The sequence below is a fragment of the Marmota monax genome, unplaced genomic scaffold, assembly GCF_021218885.2.
Source record: "Marmota monax isolate L192 unplaced genomic scaffold, Marmota_monax_Labrador192_F-V1.1 WCK01_AAM20220418_F8-fsc00114, whole genome shotgun sequence".
Classification (NCBI taxonomy): Eukaryota; Metazoa; Chordata; class Mammalia; order Rodentia; family Sciuridae; genus Marmota; species Marmota monax.
In genome coordinates, this window is record NW_026694943.1 from 2,676,402 (window position 1) to 2,691,883 (window position 15,482).

The following is a 15,482-nucleotide window of genomic DNA, read 5'->3' on the forward strand; positions in this document are numbered from 1 at the left end:
GGTTAAATGATGTCACTAGGGTGGGCTATAATGCAATATGACCTCTGTTTCTATAAAAGAAAATCTGCACAAGTGTACTGGCACATGCCTGTGATCCCAGAGACTCTGGAGGCTAAGACAGAAGGATCACAAGTTTGAGGCTAACCTCAGCAACCTAGTGAGACCCTGTCTGAAAAGTAAGAACCAGGGGTTTAGGGTTGTGGCTCAGTAGTAAAGCACTTGCTTAACATGTGTGAGGCACTGGCTTTGATTCTCAGCACCACATGTAAATAAATAAAATAAAGATCCATTGACAACTAAAAAATTTAAAAAAGATAATAATAAAAAGAAAAAGTAAAAACTGGATGGAAGATGTGGCTTGATAGGTTCAATCACACACACAAAAAAAATACACACACATACATATATACACTTAAATAACAAATAAATTTATGCTTGGTATATTAAGTGAATAAAGTAGGATTCAGTAAGAGGCCCCTTCCCTTTTGCCTCAGCCACAAGAATCAAAAATACTTGTGTATTATAGATTTACTCAGATTTCCCTTGAGAAAAGACTGGGAGCAACACATCAAAATGTGGAGTTACTAACAGTAATTAGTAATTACTACAGTAATTACTACTACAGTAATTACTAATTACTGTTAGTAATTCTTATCCAAATATTCTATAATGAATACATTTTACTTTTTATAGTATGAAAAAATATAAAAAAAACTTGTATAATGTTATGTTGGGAAGAAATGATTCATTTAGATTATGATACAACCAGTCAAGTAGTTTGCAGACTAGACTGCTGCTTATTAGAATTACCCATTAATTTTTTTTTTTTTTAATATTTATTTTTTAGTTCTCGGCAGACACAACATCTTTGTTTGTATGTGGTGCTGAGGATCGAACCCGGGCCGCACGCATGCCAGGCGAGCGCGCTACCACTTGAGCCACATCCCCAGCCCCATACCCATTAATTTTTAAACATGAAAGTCTCACCCTCAAAGTAATTCTGGCATAACACTATAACTTTATAGTGTTAAAATTTCAGACTTTCATTTATTGGGCTGCTTTTAAAAATTTCTAAGACCAAAGACTTGACATACTTAAGTGTTTAAAAACTGTACCATAAAAGAGACTAGAAAAAAAGGTTTGATGAATCACCTGGTTTCATGCTGGCATTAATAGGTCTAGCAGCTGCTGCAGCCATCTGCTCCCGCCGAGGATCTTGGTAACTCATTTTACTAATGAATTCAATCGCTGCTTCTATACTTCTGTTATTAGTTTTCTGAAGAGCTTGTATAACCATATCCTGATATGAAGTTTAAAAACAAAAAAGAAAAAAACTTTAAATCTTATAATTAATAAAAGAGAAAGAACACTGAGTTCTACCAGGGAAATTCCTAATTATAAATGACAAAGCCCCAGTTCTTAATATCAATATTCTATTTGCAACTATTAAAAACAAACAAACAAAAAAAGGACTAAACTTGGCATTGTGCACGTTAGGCACACACTGTGCCACTGAACTAAATCCCAAACTCCCCAAAACCCCAATCTCAAATTACTAAAGTTAAACAAAGAAAAACTTTAAAACGTTTCTTGAATATTTTCAGCTTTATATAATGTGTTACTGTTTCCTTCTAGGATTAACTTCTTTAGGGTACAATTATAACGCAATTTTGATTATTTTTCATTCTTATATAAACAGAGACTACCAGAATGTTTTTTTTTTTTTTTAAAGCATCAAAGTACTGGAAAAGACATTTTTGTATCATTAAATATTTTATCAAGCAACTTTGCCACTATGTATACTAATAAAAGAACTACAAAGTTCTGGTTTTTATCCTCTTAAGAGGTTACATTTTCAGGAAATTATATTTGTAGGGGCAAAAAAAATATAGGAAAAATGGTAAAAGAAAATACTAAACTAAATATAATAATTATGTGATGAAGATTTTAAGAAGTTAGATAGTAAAGGGGGTGACTCATAGTGGGATAGGGAGGGAGAGCATGGGAGGATTAGATTAATTCTAGATAGGGAAGAGGGGTGGGAGGGAAGGGGAGGGGGAAGGGGATTAGCAAGGATGGTGGAATGTGATGGTCATCATTATACAAAGTACATATATGAAGACTTGAATTGGGTATCAACATAACCTTATATACAAACATACCTTATATACAAACAGAGATGAAAAATTGTGGTATATATGTGTATTAAGAATTGTAATGCAAAAAAAAATGTTCATATATAATGGCATAAATTGACGTGAACATACTTTATGTAGAGATACGAAAAATTGTGCTCTATATGTGTAATAAGGATTGTAATGCAAAAAAGAAGAAGTTAGATAGTGTGATGCAACAAACAGGATTTGGAATTAGACTGATCTGAGGTTGAATTCTAGCAGCTCAACTTCATAACTGTGTGAATTCTGGTAAGTTAACATTTCAGAATCTGTTTCTTCAACTATAAGAAGTTACAGGGTTGATGTGAGGAGTAAATAAGAAAATGCATAAAGCACATAAGTGCAGTGCCTAGAGCTCAAATGCTAGTTGTCTTCCTTTATTACTTGTCCTTTATGTTAAATGTAAACCCAAATTATACATTAACATACAGAAAATATGATGACATGCAGTTTTCAAGAGGGAGGCAACAACATATTTGTTCTAGAGGATTTAATATTTTCAAATGATATCTAAAAAATAGGAAATGGCTAAGAAAGACTAATGGGTGAACAGGCTGCCAACAGATGTTAACATCTTATGTAAAATGACTGGAAGATGAATGTGAAACCAAACAAAGAAGGATATGGTAGAAACCTACTGACTACTTAAGATCCATTCTCCCTTTCTTGAGAAGGTTACGCTTCTTGTTTCTGGAATAATTTTGCTATCTGTCATTCAGGTACTGGTCCTTGCATCCTGTTTCCTAGGGAGCTGATACAATACCTGTGCCAGAGAATGCTGCCACTAAGAAGTAAAAGTTGACACTAATAAAAAGTCCCTGGCTCTGATCTTTAACAGTCTGAGCCAACGACAGCTATTTAAAGTGAATTGTTATCTTGTTTAAAGAGTTATTTTGATTTTTTTTTCATTTTTAAACTGACAAAGAATTTTAATATTTAAATGTACAATGATGGTGGAGAGTTTTTGTTTTATTTACTATTTGAACTCAAATTGTTCTCTCTGTAATTTATTTTTTATTTTTTATTTTATTTTTTTAATTAATTTTTATTGTTGGTTGTTCAAAACATTACATAGTTCTTGATATATCATATTTCACACTTTGATTCAAGTGGGTTATGAACTCCCATTTTTACCCCATATACAGATTGCAGAATCACATCGGTTACACATCCACTGATTTACATATTGCCAAACTAGTGTCTGTTGTATTCTGCTGCCTTTCCTATCCTCTACTATCCCCCCTCCCCTCCCCTCCCCTCCCCTCTTCTCTCTCTACCCCATCTACTGTAATTCATTTCTCCCCCTTGATTTTTGTTAAAAGTGACCAAACTCAATCCCTAACTGAAACAAAAGTACAATATGGTCACATTTAATGACAATTAGATTTTGCAAATTTGTAATGAGATACAAAGAAACTAATAAGTCTCATTTTGTATGCAAATCTGAAAGAATACAAAAATCACCTAAAATTAGAATTCCTGAGGGAGTGCTTAATTTTAAAACTGGTAAACCAAGTGTACTATAAATATGCTATTATCTATCACATGGCAATGCCACCTTCACTGGCAAGAAAATTGGCACTCATTGTCCTTTTTCAATATGTGGAAATCATATTCTTCTTAATTGCACTGGAATTTCTGCCTATTTTTTTTTATTATGCTGGCAATTATTTAGTTATGTATTTTAGTATTAGGGATTTAACTCAGGAGCACTCTACCACGGAGATACATCCCAGCCCTTTTAATCTTTTTTAAATTTTGAGACAGGTTTTCACTAAGTTGCAGAGGCTGACTTTCAACTTATAATCCTCATGCCTCAGCCTCCCAAGCTGCTTGAATTGCAGGCATGCATGGCTTTTATATCTTAATATTTATTGTTATGTTTTAAACTATTTTTTCCTTCTGTAACATCAACCAAGGTTCACTAAGTAGGGGTGTAGTGCCACTATAAAAGAGTATCCTCAGGGGCTGGGGATGTGGCTCAAGTGGTAGCGCGCTAGCCTGGCATGCGTGCGGCCCAGGTTCGATCCTCAGCACCACATACAAAGATGTTGTGTCTGCCAAGAACTTAAAAAAAATAAATAAATATTAAAAATTCTGTCTCTCTCTAAAAAAAAAAAAGAGTATCCTCAACTCAATAATTCTGGAATAAAACTCTTATGTGACAGGAAAACATTAGTGTGACATAATTATGCCTGGTTTTCATGTTTATAACCCAAAATAAAATCCAGTAGACAATGTGATGGCACATGACTATAATAATCCCAGTGACCTGGGAGACTGAGGCAGGATGATTTCAAGTGTGAGGCTAGTGTGAGCAATTTAGCAAGACTCTGCCTCAAAATAAAAAATAAAAAGGAGCTGGGATGTAGCTAAATTGTAAAATCCCTTGGTTCAACCCCCAATACCACGACTCCAAAAGAAAAACCAAAAAACTCCAGTGACTGTATATTGTGTGCATGCATCAATCCTATCAATCCTGTTTAACATTTATTCCCATAAGGAAATTAATCTTGAAATATTTGAGCTTTCAATTCTTAAGAGTTACCAGAAACACATTCTCAAAAGGAAGAAGAAGAAAAAAAAAAGAACCTGCCTTGAACTTGTCATAGTTAATAAAATGGAAACTGGCTAAGAATTTTGAAGTATTAAGTTAGGCTTTGAACAGTATAAATTCTACAATATAATGGGAAGTTACCAGAATAATCGATTCAAGAAATTAGCAGAACAGACTCCTTTATCTTAAAAAAAAAAAAAATCACAATACCTTTATTTTCACATCCTATAATACAAAGCAATTATTTTTGAATAGTTTTAGTTATAGATGGACACAATACCTTCATTTTATTTACTTTTCATGTGGTGCTGAGGATTGAACCCAGTGCCTCACACATGCTAGGCAAAGGCTCTATCACTGAGCCACAACCCCAGTCAATGGGACATTAGGGCTGGAGATGTAGCTCAGTGGTAGAATGCTTACCTAGCAAGTGGAAGGCCCTAGGCAATCACCAGTACTGCAGAGGAAGAAAAAGAGAGAGAATAGGACATTGAACAATGCCTTGTATTTCTTAAAAGTATCTACATTAGAAAGGACTTTTAAGTCTTTTAAAGATATGGTCCATGTATGGTATGACTTACTACCTAGCTGATGGGTTCACACAGCTATATGATGATTTATCTGATCTAACACATTGCCACTTAAGGGCTTTCATAGCTATATGATTTGATAAACTCTGTTTATCAATATATATGATAGGAAAGAATAAGATCAATGATTCTCTTTATTCTTTTCCCTTAGCTGAATAAGAAGAAAGTACTCTGGAGAATTGCCAGAAAAAACATTATCCTAGTTACTTTCCTCTTCCTATCTCTATTTTCTGGTACAAATCTAGCACTTTTATTTATTTGTTTATTGAAATTTATTTATTTATTTATTTAATTTGGTGCTGAGGATTGAACCCAGGGCCTCACATGTGCAAGACAAGAACTCTACCACTGAGCTACAATCCCAGCTCCCAGATATAGTATTTTTTAAATACCCAAGTACAAAGCCCAGCAGCTCACAAGGCTGAGACAGGAGAATCGCAAGTCCAAAGCCAGCCTAAGCAACTCTGTGAGACTCTGTCTCTAAATAAAAAATAGGACTGGATATGTGGCTCAGTGGTTGAGTGTCTCTGAGTTCAATCCCTGTAACTCACCACCCCCACCAAATACCCAAGTACAAAATTGATAGAAAATGATATTAGTTAAATATTAAATAAAATGAGCCAGAAAAATAAATCCCTTTTCCATCTAGTATAATTATAAATATCCCTTTTTATATTAGGTTCTCATTTTAAAAATTAGTCATACACCACGTTTCATATTTATGTTCATAAATATGACACACAGATGGTCTCTTTAGGTATAGGTGTATAGCAGCCACACCATCTAAGATTGTGTAAATATACTCTGTATTCACTCAAGGATGACATTGCCTAATGGTTCTCCCTTAAGTCTTATTCATGTATGACTGTATAGAGATATTTAGAAATGTGATCACTTAAATATTAATACTAGTGAAGAAATTTTAAGGGTAGTTATCTTTGTATAATGCAACTAAAGATCATTTTCAGTTCATTATTTTCTAATTTTTGTTTTATTTTGCTACGGGGGACTGAACTCAGGGGCACACAACCACTGAGCCACATCTCCAGCTCTATTTATATTTTATTTAGAGACAGGGTCTCACTGAGTGGCTTTGTGCCTTGCTTTTGCTGGGGCTGGCTTTGAACTTGTGATCCTCCTGCTTTAGCCTCCCGAGTCACTGGGATTATAGGCATGACCATCGTGCTTGGCTCATTATTTTCTAATTTTTAACATAATAGGTAATATATAATCAGGAAAAAAGCTACTATTTGCATTTTGTTACATTTTATATAGCCAAATTTTATGATTTCTGACACCTAAAATATTCATTCACAAGGTATGCTATCATAGGAAACAAATTTTATTATTAACCTAAACCAAACAGGATTAAATTTGCATGCCTTGAAAAAATTTCCATATAAAAATCTGCTGCAGTGGTGTATAACTGTTGTTCCAGTTACTCAGGAGATTGATGTGGGAGAATTCCAAGTTTGAGGTGAACATGGGCAACAAAGTAAGACCCCATCTCAAAAACATTCAGAATTAAGTTCTGAAGGTAAATATTAAAGAAAAACTTGACATAGTTTTAACTAAAATTTCAGTACTTTGGGGAAATTTATGATTTGGGCCTAAAAGTGATGTGTACATACATAACTGTGGTATCAAATCCATGATTACAATTCTTTCTCCTCCCAGGACAAGGGTGTGTGTGGTCCCAACTTATTAGGAGGCTGAAGCTAGAGGTTTGTTTGAGTCCCAGAGTTCAAGACCAGCCTGGACAATGTAGAAAGACCTCATCTCCAAACCAACCAACCAACCAACCCACAACTTTATCTCCCTACTATAAACTTAAATTTATATCCCTAGAGCTGTCATTTCTCCAACAGCCATTAAGCTCATCAAGTTCATGTTTCATATAATCTTACCTCTAGTTCTCTTCAAATGCACTTCTACTCTGACTTTATAACCTGGCCTTTTAAATTCTAGAAACTCCAGAATTCAGTGATAGGTAGCACATAAGAAACTAAAGAAATAACCATCATTTTGTTATAATAATTAATGAGATTGTAAACTAACATTCTTTGTTGCTGGAGCACACAAATTTATTACAATTAAATTCACTAAAAAAAAAAAAATATTTGAACTTGAAAGTACCTAAAGTATTTTGTACAAGGTAAGAATACCTTTTAACTCAAAAATTCTTACCTCATCAAATCCAGCAGCCTGCAAATCTTGAAACATTTGTGGATTAATTTCTGAAGTACTCCGAGAGGAAGAACTTGTTTCATTTGCAAATGGTAGTAGAGAGTTTCTAATTTCTTGCAAGGCTTTATGATATGTCCCAAATTTGGGTGTATTTCTCACTTGTCGAGGATCTTCAGTTGACACTTTATTCATGTTATGCTCAGCCTTAGCAGCATCGGATGGTTTGGATAAATTCCTTAGGGATTCCCGAATTTCTTGCAACATTTGTCTGCTGCTGCCAGTGTAATTACTGGCAGGAAAGGTCTTAGGCCTCATTTGTCTATATCCTTCTGGCTTTTCACTCCTCTTCATGAAAACATCTATATACGTAACCCACACAAAGGACTTTAAGAACTACTTGATAGATTCAGAGCTTTCTCTTGAGCAGAAGTAAAAATGATCCTTTGAGAAAAGTCCCCAGGAATATTAAAGTTCTTTAAAATTGAAGTAATTAACCCTATGAAAGAAAAATAAATTAATTAAAGCCATACAGTGAAATTTTTTAAAAGTACCATTTATGAGGGGGAACCCTCACTGAGTTAAGGGATCAGGTTATAGTTCTGGCTCCACTACGGATTACTGTAGGATCAGGAGAAGTTACTTAACCTCTTATTTCCAAGTCTATAAAATAGATTTACCTTATTTACCTCCAGCAATAGTTACAATGAGTAAAAAAATAATAATTTTAAGAGAACTTTAATAAGCATATAAAACTCATTCAAATGCAAAGGATTATAACCAAGTGATAATATACATGATACAGTAGGCAACCTCTCATCAACTTCATCTAGTGTCTCTGATTTTAGGTTTAAAAATTAGACTTCAGTATAAGATTTTATTACAAGAAAGGGTATTGCTGCTTTAAAAGGTTTTCAGCTGAGTTTGGAGGTACAAACCTGTAACCCCAGCGACTAGGGAGGTTGAGACAGAAGGATTCCAAGTTTGGAGCCAGTTTGGGCAACTTAATGAGATCCTATTTCAAAATAAAACTTTTAAAAGGGCCGGCAATGGAGCTGGGGATGTGGCTCAAGCAGTAGTGCGCTCGCCTGGCATGGGCGCCCGGGTTCGATCCTCAGCACCACATACAAACAAAGATGTTGTGTCTGCTGAAAACTAAAAATGTAAATAAAATATTAAAAAAAAAAAAAAGGTTACAGATCAGGGCTGAGAATATAGCTTAGTCAGTAGAGTACTTTTTAAAAAAATAAAAAAATAAAAAATAAAAGGGCCGGCAATGTAGCTCAGTAGTAGAGCTCTTGCACAGCATACATTCAATCCCCCAAAGTACAAGAAAAAAAGTTACTTAAATCACTGATCCAGAAGATGCTTCAAAAAGAAATGTTTGGGTTTATTCTCCAAAATGAGAGACAAGTAAGAGTATCAACAATGGGATACGGAAAGGATCGCTGAGGTCAACTTTTATTATTCCTCAGTTAGGCATGTGTGTTTTCAACACAGTGAAAGAACAGTCATCTAAAGTCTACTTATATGTGCCCATTGATGGGAAAAATTAGTAACTTAAGAGAGCCAGCCAGGCGCAGTATTGTATACCTGTTATACCAGCAATTCAGGGGCTAAGGCAGGAAGATTTCAAGTTCAAGGTCAGCCTCAGCAACTTAGCAAGGTGTTCAGCAACTTAGAGAGTCCCTGTCTCAAAAATAAAATGGGTTAGGGATATAGCTCAGTGGTAGAGCACCCCTAGGTTCAATCCTAGTACAAAAAAAAAAAATAAGAGTGAGCCACCCCATTTGTGATTTGTAATAATTATTAGAAATGTGTTCTTCATGAGAAGCATCACGCAGATAGCCTGATCCTGATCAGTTTAAACAATCTTGCCTGTGTTCTTATCTTAATCACCCTAATACCTCTGGCTATTTCTACCTTGTAAGTGAACAAACTCAAGTTCAGTTTTGGCAAAATAGTACAAAAATGGTATTGCTGGGATTTGAAACTCTGTCATTATCATCTACTGGGAGTCTATTTCCATCCTCACTAAATGTAATTATCACCCATGTTTCATAAAGATGTCTATAGCCAGATATGTAGATATCTCTTTCTTGTCATTTAGATCTCTGTCCTGTTTCTTCCTCCAAGAGCCTTTCTTTCCTTGGTCACCTGATTTACCCGGTGGCTCACCCTCCTCCACCTCTCCTACTGGGAATTGTACGCAGGGCCTCACATATGCTAGGTAAGCACTTTACCTACTGATCTATATCCTCATCTCTTTTGATTTTATTTTACTTTGAGACAGGTTCAGACTAAATCATCCAGACTGACCTTGAACTTGTGATCCTCCTGCCTCGGTCTCCAGAATAGCTGAGATTACAGGTATGTGTCATCATGCCCAGCTGTTTCATTTTCTTGATAGTACTCATCACTATTACTTATCACAAAATAGTTGTACTTGTTCACTTGTTAATTGTCCATTTCCCCTCACTTAAATAAAAGCTCCAGGACAGGACTTTGTTTCATCACCATTGTCTATGCACTACCTGTGAGAGAGCCTGGCAAACAGTGAGTACTTAATAAATGTATACATACATATTGAACGAATGAAATAAACACACACATCCTAAACATCCCCAGTTCCTTTAACTGTTCTTTCATTCAAATCATCTGTTTTGGATACAATCTTCTTTGTCAGAATTCTTCAGATGCTAGAAAGGCACAGCATTTAATAACAGAAAAGCAAAAAAAAAAAATGGGATTCAGGTACTTGTTCAATTCATTAATTAGCACTGTGGACTTAGACACAATTTGCTGCAACTGATCCTTGAGATATAATGGCTGGAGTAACATCTATCTAATCAGCTGAACAAGAATTAAGAGGAACAATACAATACAACTAAAGGTATATACAAACAAGCATGTGAAGAGGTAGAATGTTCCCTGAAACACTGTCTATGATAGCAAAAGAGGACTTCAACCTAGATGCTTATTAATGGAGGAGTATTCAAGTAATTCATAGTAAATCTACATAATATTTGAGTAAGTCAAAAAGAATGATGTACTTCTATCTAAATGTACTAATGTGAACAGACACCACAGTGTTTTTCTGTTGTTTTATTTTGGCAGTATTGGAAGTTGAATCCAGGGCCTTGCAAATACTAGGCAGGCACTGAATTACATCTCCAGTCCTGTTTTTGAGATAGGTTTTTACTACATTCTCCAGGATGGTCTTGAACTTTGGATTTGCCTACCTTAGCCTCTGAAGTAGCTGGGATTACAGGCATGTGCCACCATGTCCACCCACCATATTCTTTTTGTTATGTGGTACTAGGGGTTGAATCCAGGTTCTCCAGCATGGTAGGCAAGCTCTCTGTCATTGAGCTAAATCACCAGTCCCACAATGTATTTTAAGCAACAACAAAAGAACTTAGTTTAAAAAAGTTCACAACATTTTAAAAACTATGAATATAACAGACCTAAAAAAAAAAATAGAGCATTTGCCTTGCATGCATGAGGCACTGGGTTCAATCCTTGCACCACATAAAAATAAAATAAAGGTTATTGTGTCCATTTAAAACTAAAAAAACAAAAAACAAATAAAACAAACAAACAAAAAACAAGGTTCTGGGGCTGTAGCTCAGTGGCAGAGAGCTTGCCAGGCATGTATGAGGCACTGAGTTCAATCCTTAGTACCACATATAAAGGAACAAATAAAATAAAGTCATTCTGCCATCTACAACTACAAAAAAATAAAAAAAGCAAGTTTCAAAAACTATGGAAAAAATAAATATATTTCATGTTCTAAAATACAGTGATGGTTGTACAACTCTGTAAATAAGCTGAAAACACTGAATTATATAATTTAAATAGGTAAATAGTATGGTATGTAAATATTTTTTAATATCTAAATAATTATTATAGTAAAATACATAAAATTTCCTTCTTTAATCAATTTTTGTAATTTATACCTTACAGAGTTGTTAAATAAACCCTTTATTTTTAAAAATTTATACTTTTAGAAATTTAATTATATTCCACATACACACAAATTTATAACAGGACTGAAATAAGATGAAGCCCTATTAACAGACCACCAGAAGTAGTTTCTTAATAATGTTACATGAATTTGTAAATATTTTTGTGGTAAAATAACTAAATTAGTTATGAATCATCAAGCAACATGACAAACAGCCCACATTTCTCCATTTTTGTTAAAAAAAAAAAAAAAAGAACTTCGTCACTATCTTACAGAACACTAAAAATTATGCACATTCTATTCAGAATATAATCCAATCTAGTGATTCATCTCACATATGAAATTAGGACATACCTTGTACTTTTGTGAAGAAAGATGGTCACTAATAATAATTTCTTTTCTAAGCCTTCCCATAATATAAATTTAATGATTAATTTTAAATATTTAAATTATTACATTTTATATTAATTATCAATTATTAAAAATAATTATTAATTAATTACTAAATAATTTTCTGGGATTAAAATTTAGTTCAAAGGCTGGGGATGTGGCTCAAGCGGTAGCGCACTCGCCTGGCATGCGTGCGACCCGGGTTCGATCCTCAGCACCACATACAAACAAAGATGTTGTGTCCGCGGAAAAAACTAAGAAATATTTAAAAAAATTCTCTCTCTCTAAAAATAAAATAAAATAAAGTTTAGTTCAATAACACTTGCAGATTTCACTTGTGGCCTTTTCAGAAAGTAAAGATATTTTCTGTAGCTGCTGGAATTTGCCATTTTTCAAAGATTAAAGATTAACAGTTGTGCAATCTCACATGTTAATTCTCTCAGTATCTGGACTGCAATTCATTTATATTATATATGGCTTTTTTTGGGGGGAGGGGGTGCTCTAGAGATCAAACCCAGGAGCTCTTTACCACTGAGGCACATCCCCAGCCCCTTTTTATATTTTATTTTGAGGCAGGGTCTTGCTAAGTTGCTTAGGGCTTTGCTAAATTGCTGAGGCTGTGATCCTCCAACCTCACTCAGCCTCCTAAGTCACTGAGGTTACTGGCTTATGCCACCAGTACCCAGTTCAGGTATTCTTTTAATATTATACTTATTTGGGGTCTTAACCCTAAGTTAACCATCATTTTTATTGTTGTTGTGCTGTTCTAAGTTTTGCAAAAAAATAAACATAGTTTTGCTTCTTTTTCTTAAAAAAACAAAAAACTTTTCTATAACATAGGACCTGGTTAATAGTAGGAACCACATTACTGCATTTGTTCAACTCTATTAAATGCAGGTGACTCCTCCTCCTTTTTACTGCTGAGAAAATAGTTTTATTGGGGCTGGGGATGTAGCTTAGTACAAGAGTGTGTGCTTAGCATGCATGAGGTCCACAGAGCACCACAGGGAGTGTGTATGTTATTTATCTAATTATAAAAAGATGCAGGGCTGGGGTTGTAGCTCAGTGATAGAGTGCTTGCCTAGCATGTGTGAGGCAGTGGGTTTGATCCTCAGCACCACATGAAAATAAATAAATAAAATAAAGATATTGTGTCCAACTACAATTAAAAATATATTTTTAAAAAAAGATGCATTGGGCTGGGGAGGTGGCTCAAGCGGTAGCGCGCTCGCCTGGCATGCGTGCGGCCCGGGTTCGATCCTCAGCACCACATACAAACAAAGATACTGTGTCCGCCGAGAACTAAAAAAAATAAATAAATATTAAAAAAATTCTCTCTCTTTAAAAAAAAAAAAAAAAGATGCATTCTCCTGGGCACAGTGCCACATGCCTGTAATCCTAGGGTCTCATGAGGCTAAGACAGAAGGATTGCCAGTTCAAAGCCAGCTTCAGCAAAAGCGAGGTGCTAAGCAACTCAGTGAGACCCTGTCTCTAAATAAAATTTTAAAAAAAGATGCACTTTTTTTCTTTTAAATATTTATTTTTAGTTGTAGTTGGACACAATACCTTTATTCCATTCATTCATTTTTATGTGGTGTTGAGGATCGAACCCAGGGCCCCACCCATGCTAAGCAAGCACTCTACCGCTGAACCACAACCCCAGCCCAAAAGATGCATTCTATTGAAATATTTATATATTGTAAATATTTAAAGTAGAAGTTTCTCACAATTCACCTCCCTCTATAGAGAATCATTATAGTGGGCTGGATAATGACCCCCCCACCAAATATCTACCTCTTAATTCCTGGAACTTGTAAATGTTACCCCATTTGAAAACAGGAACTCTGGAGATGTGATTAAATTAAGGATTTTGGTGTGGGCTGAAGCCAAAAAAACCTCACTATAGAGAGGTTATCATGGATTATCACAATGAGACCTGCCACAGATGTCCTTATGAGAGGCGAAAACCAATTTGGTATACACAGAAAAGGTGGCAATGTAATGAAGGAGGCAGAGAATGGAGTGATGTGACCAGAAGCCAAAGAATGCCCATAGAAGCTGAAGTGCCAAGAAACAGGTTCTCTCCAGAGCCTTTGGAAGAAAAACCATCTTGGTAACACATTGTTTTTTGACTTCTGGTCTCCAGAAATATAAGAGGATGAATTATGTTGTTTTTTTGCCACCAAGTGTATAGTGATTTTTTTAAGTAAGCCACAAGAAACAAATATAATCACTATTAACACTGCATATTCTAACATGTACTGCTACTACCACTAACCAAAATGGAATCATAATACACAAAATATAATTTTATATAAACATAAATTTATAAGAAAAGAATGTAGTATTGCCCAAATTTGCCATATTTAATCTTTTTTCCCCAGAGCATTTTATGAGATTCATAAACCTCAAAAAATGCTAGATCAGAGAGATTTATTCCAGCTTTTTATCCTGTAACTCTGTACTTTAGTGAGTTAACGCCTAATAACATTCAAGTGCATATGGTCACAGAGATATCTGAGTTCTGGTGTGTGTATAACAGTGTGTTGCAGGTTTAAATAAATGAAATAAATAAAAGAAATTTGATGTCTTTCTTTTTTGTGGTGGGGGAGTACCAGGGATTAAACTCAGAGGACTCAACCACTAAGCCATATCCCCAGCTCACTGAGTTGCTTGGTGCCTTGTTTTTGCTGAGTCTGGCTTTGAACTCGGAATACTCCTGTCTCAGCCTCCCCAGCAGCTGGGATTACAAGCATGCACCACTGTGCCCAGCTTAAGAAATTATGTCTTTCATGTACGTGTTGAAATACTTGTAAATAAAACATAATGTCTGGAATTCATTTCAAAACAATATAGTTGAGGGGGATCATGAACTGAAATCAATTTCCAGTCATGTATGAGTTTGTCGGGTGAACCTAGCTACTACGTTTAAGTATAAAGCTCTAAATAAAAAAAAAAAAAAAAAAATTGGGATATAAATGAGACAAAAGTGACCATGTGGTAAAGATTGTTCCTGCTGGGGAACAGACACATGAAGAGTCAATGAACTATTCTCTTTGCTTCTCTGTTTGCATCAAATTTTCCCAAATAGAAAATTAAAAAAGAAAAGGAAATGACAGAAGAATTCTGGATCTTAGAATGGTTCTACTACAAATTCTTATTAAAATTCCAAATACAGGGCTGGATGTGAAAACCCTGGTGAGATGTGACATGGTTCAATTCTAGAATGAGGCAGTTTAAAAGCCAGTGTACTTTTCTAATACTCTTTCCTGTTTAGGTGACAATGCAAATCATATTTTAAGACAGTGGCTTCTTAATATTAAAGGAATGTCTCTTGACAATTACTGGATTTTGTGTGCAAAACAGAAATCCCTGTTAAGCCATTGATATTTGGGATTATTGTTAGTAATATTGTGGAAACAAAGACTGCCCAAATAAAAGCAAGCAAAGGCTGTTTATTTGGAACATGCTATAGGAAGGAAGTCATCTACTACCACTTGCACTTGGTAGATTCAAAAACAGGCAGAAGAGGGGGAAAGCTTGACAGTGAAAAAAAGAGAAGACAAGGTATGATATATTGATATATATCATATATATAGAGAGATACATATATTGAT

The 15,482-nt window shown here is 34.9% G+C and overlaps 1 protein-coding gene across 2 annotated transcripts in view; it reads right to left on the reverse strand.

The window, feature by feature from the left end:
* The window catches only part of Lats1 (large tumor suppressor kinase 1), a 45,087-nt gene that overhangs the window by 24,251 nt on the left and 5,354 nt on the right, over window positions 1-15,482 (reverse strand). For both annotated transcript variants that reach the window (XM_046427408.2, XM_046427407.2), the window contains exons 2-3: window positions 7,512-8,007; window positions 1,153-1,300 (exon numbers count right to left, since the gene is read on the reverse strand). In XM_046427408.2, coding sequence (XP_046283364.1) covers window positions 1,153-1,300; window positions 7,512-7,862 — 499 coding nt within the window. In that variant the 5' untranslated portion in view covers window positions 7,863-8,007. The remainder of the gene's footprint in view (window positions 1-1,152; window positions 1,301-7,511; window positions 8,008-15,482) is intronic.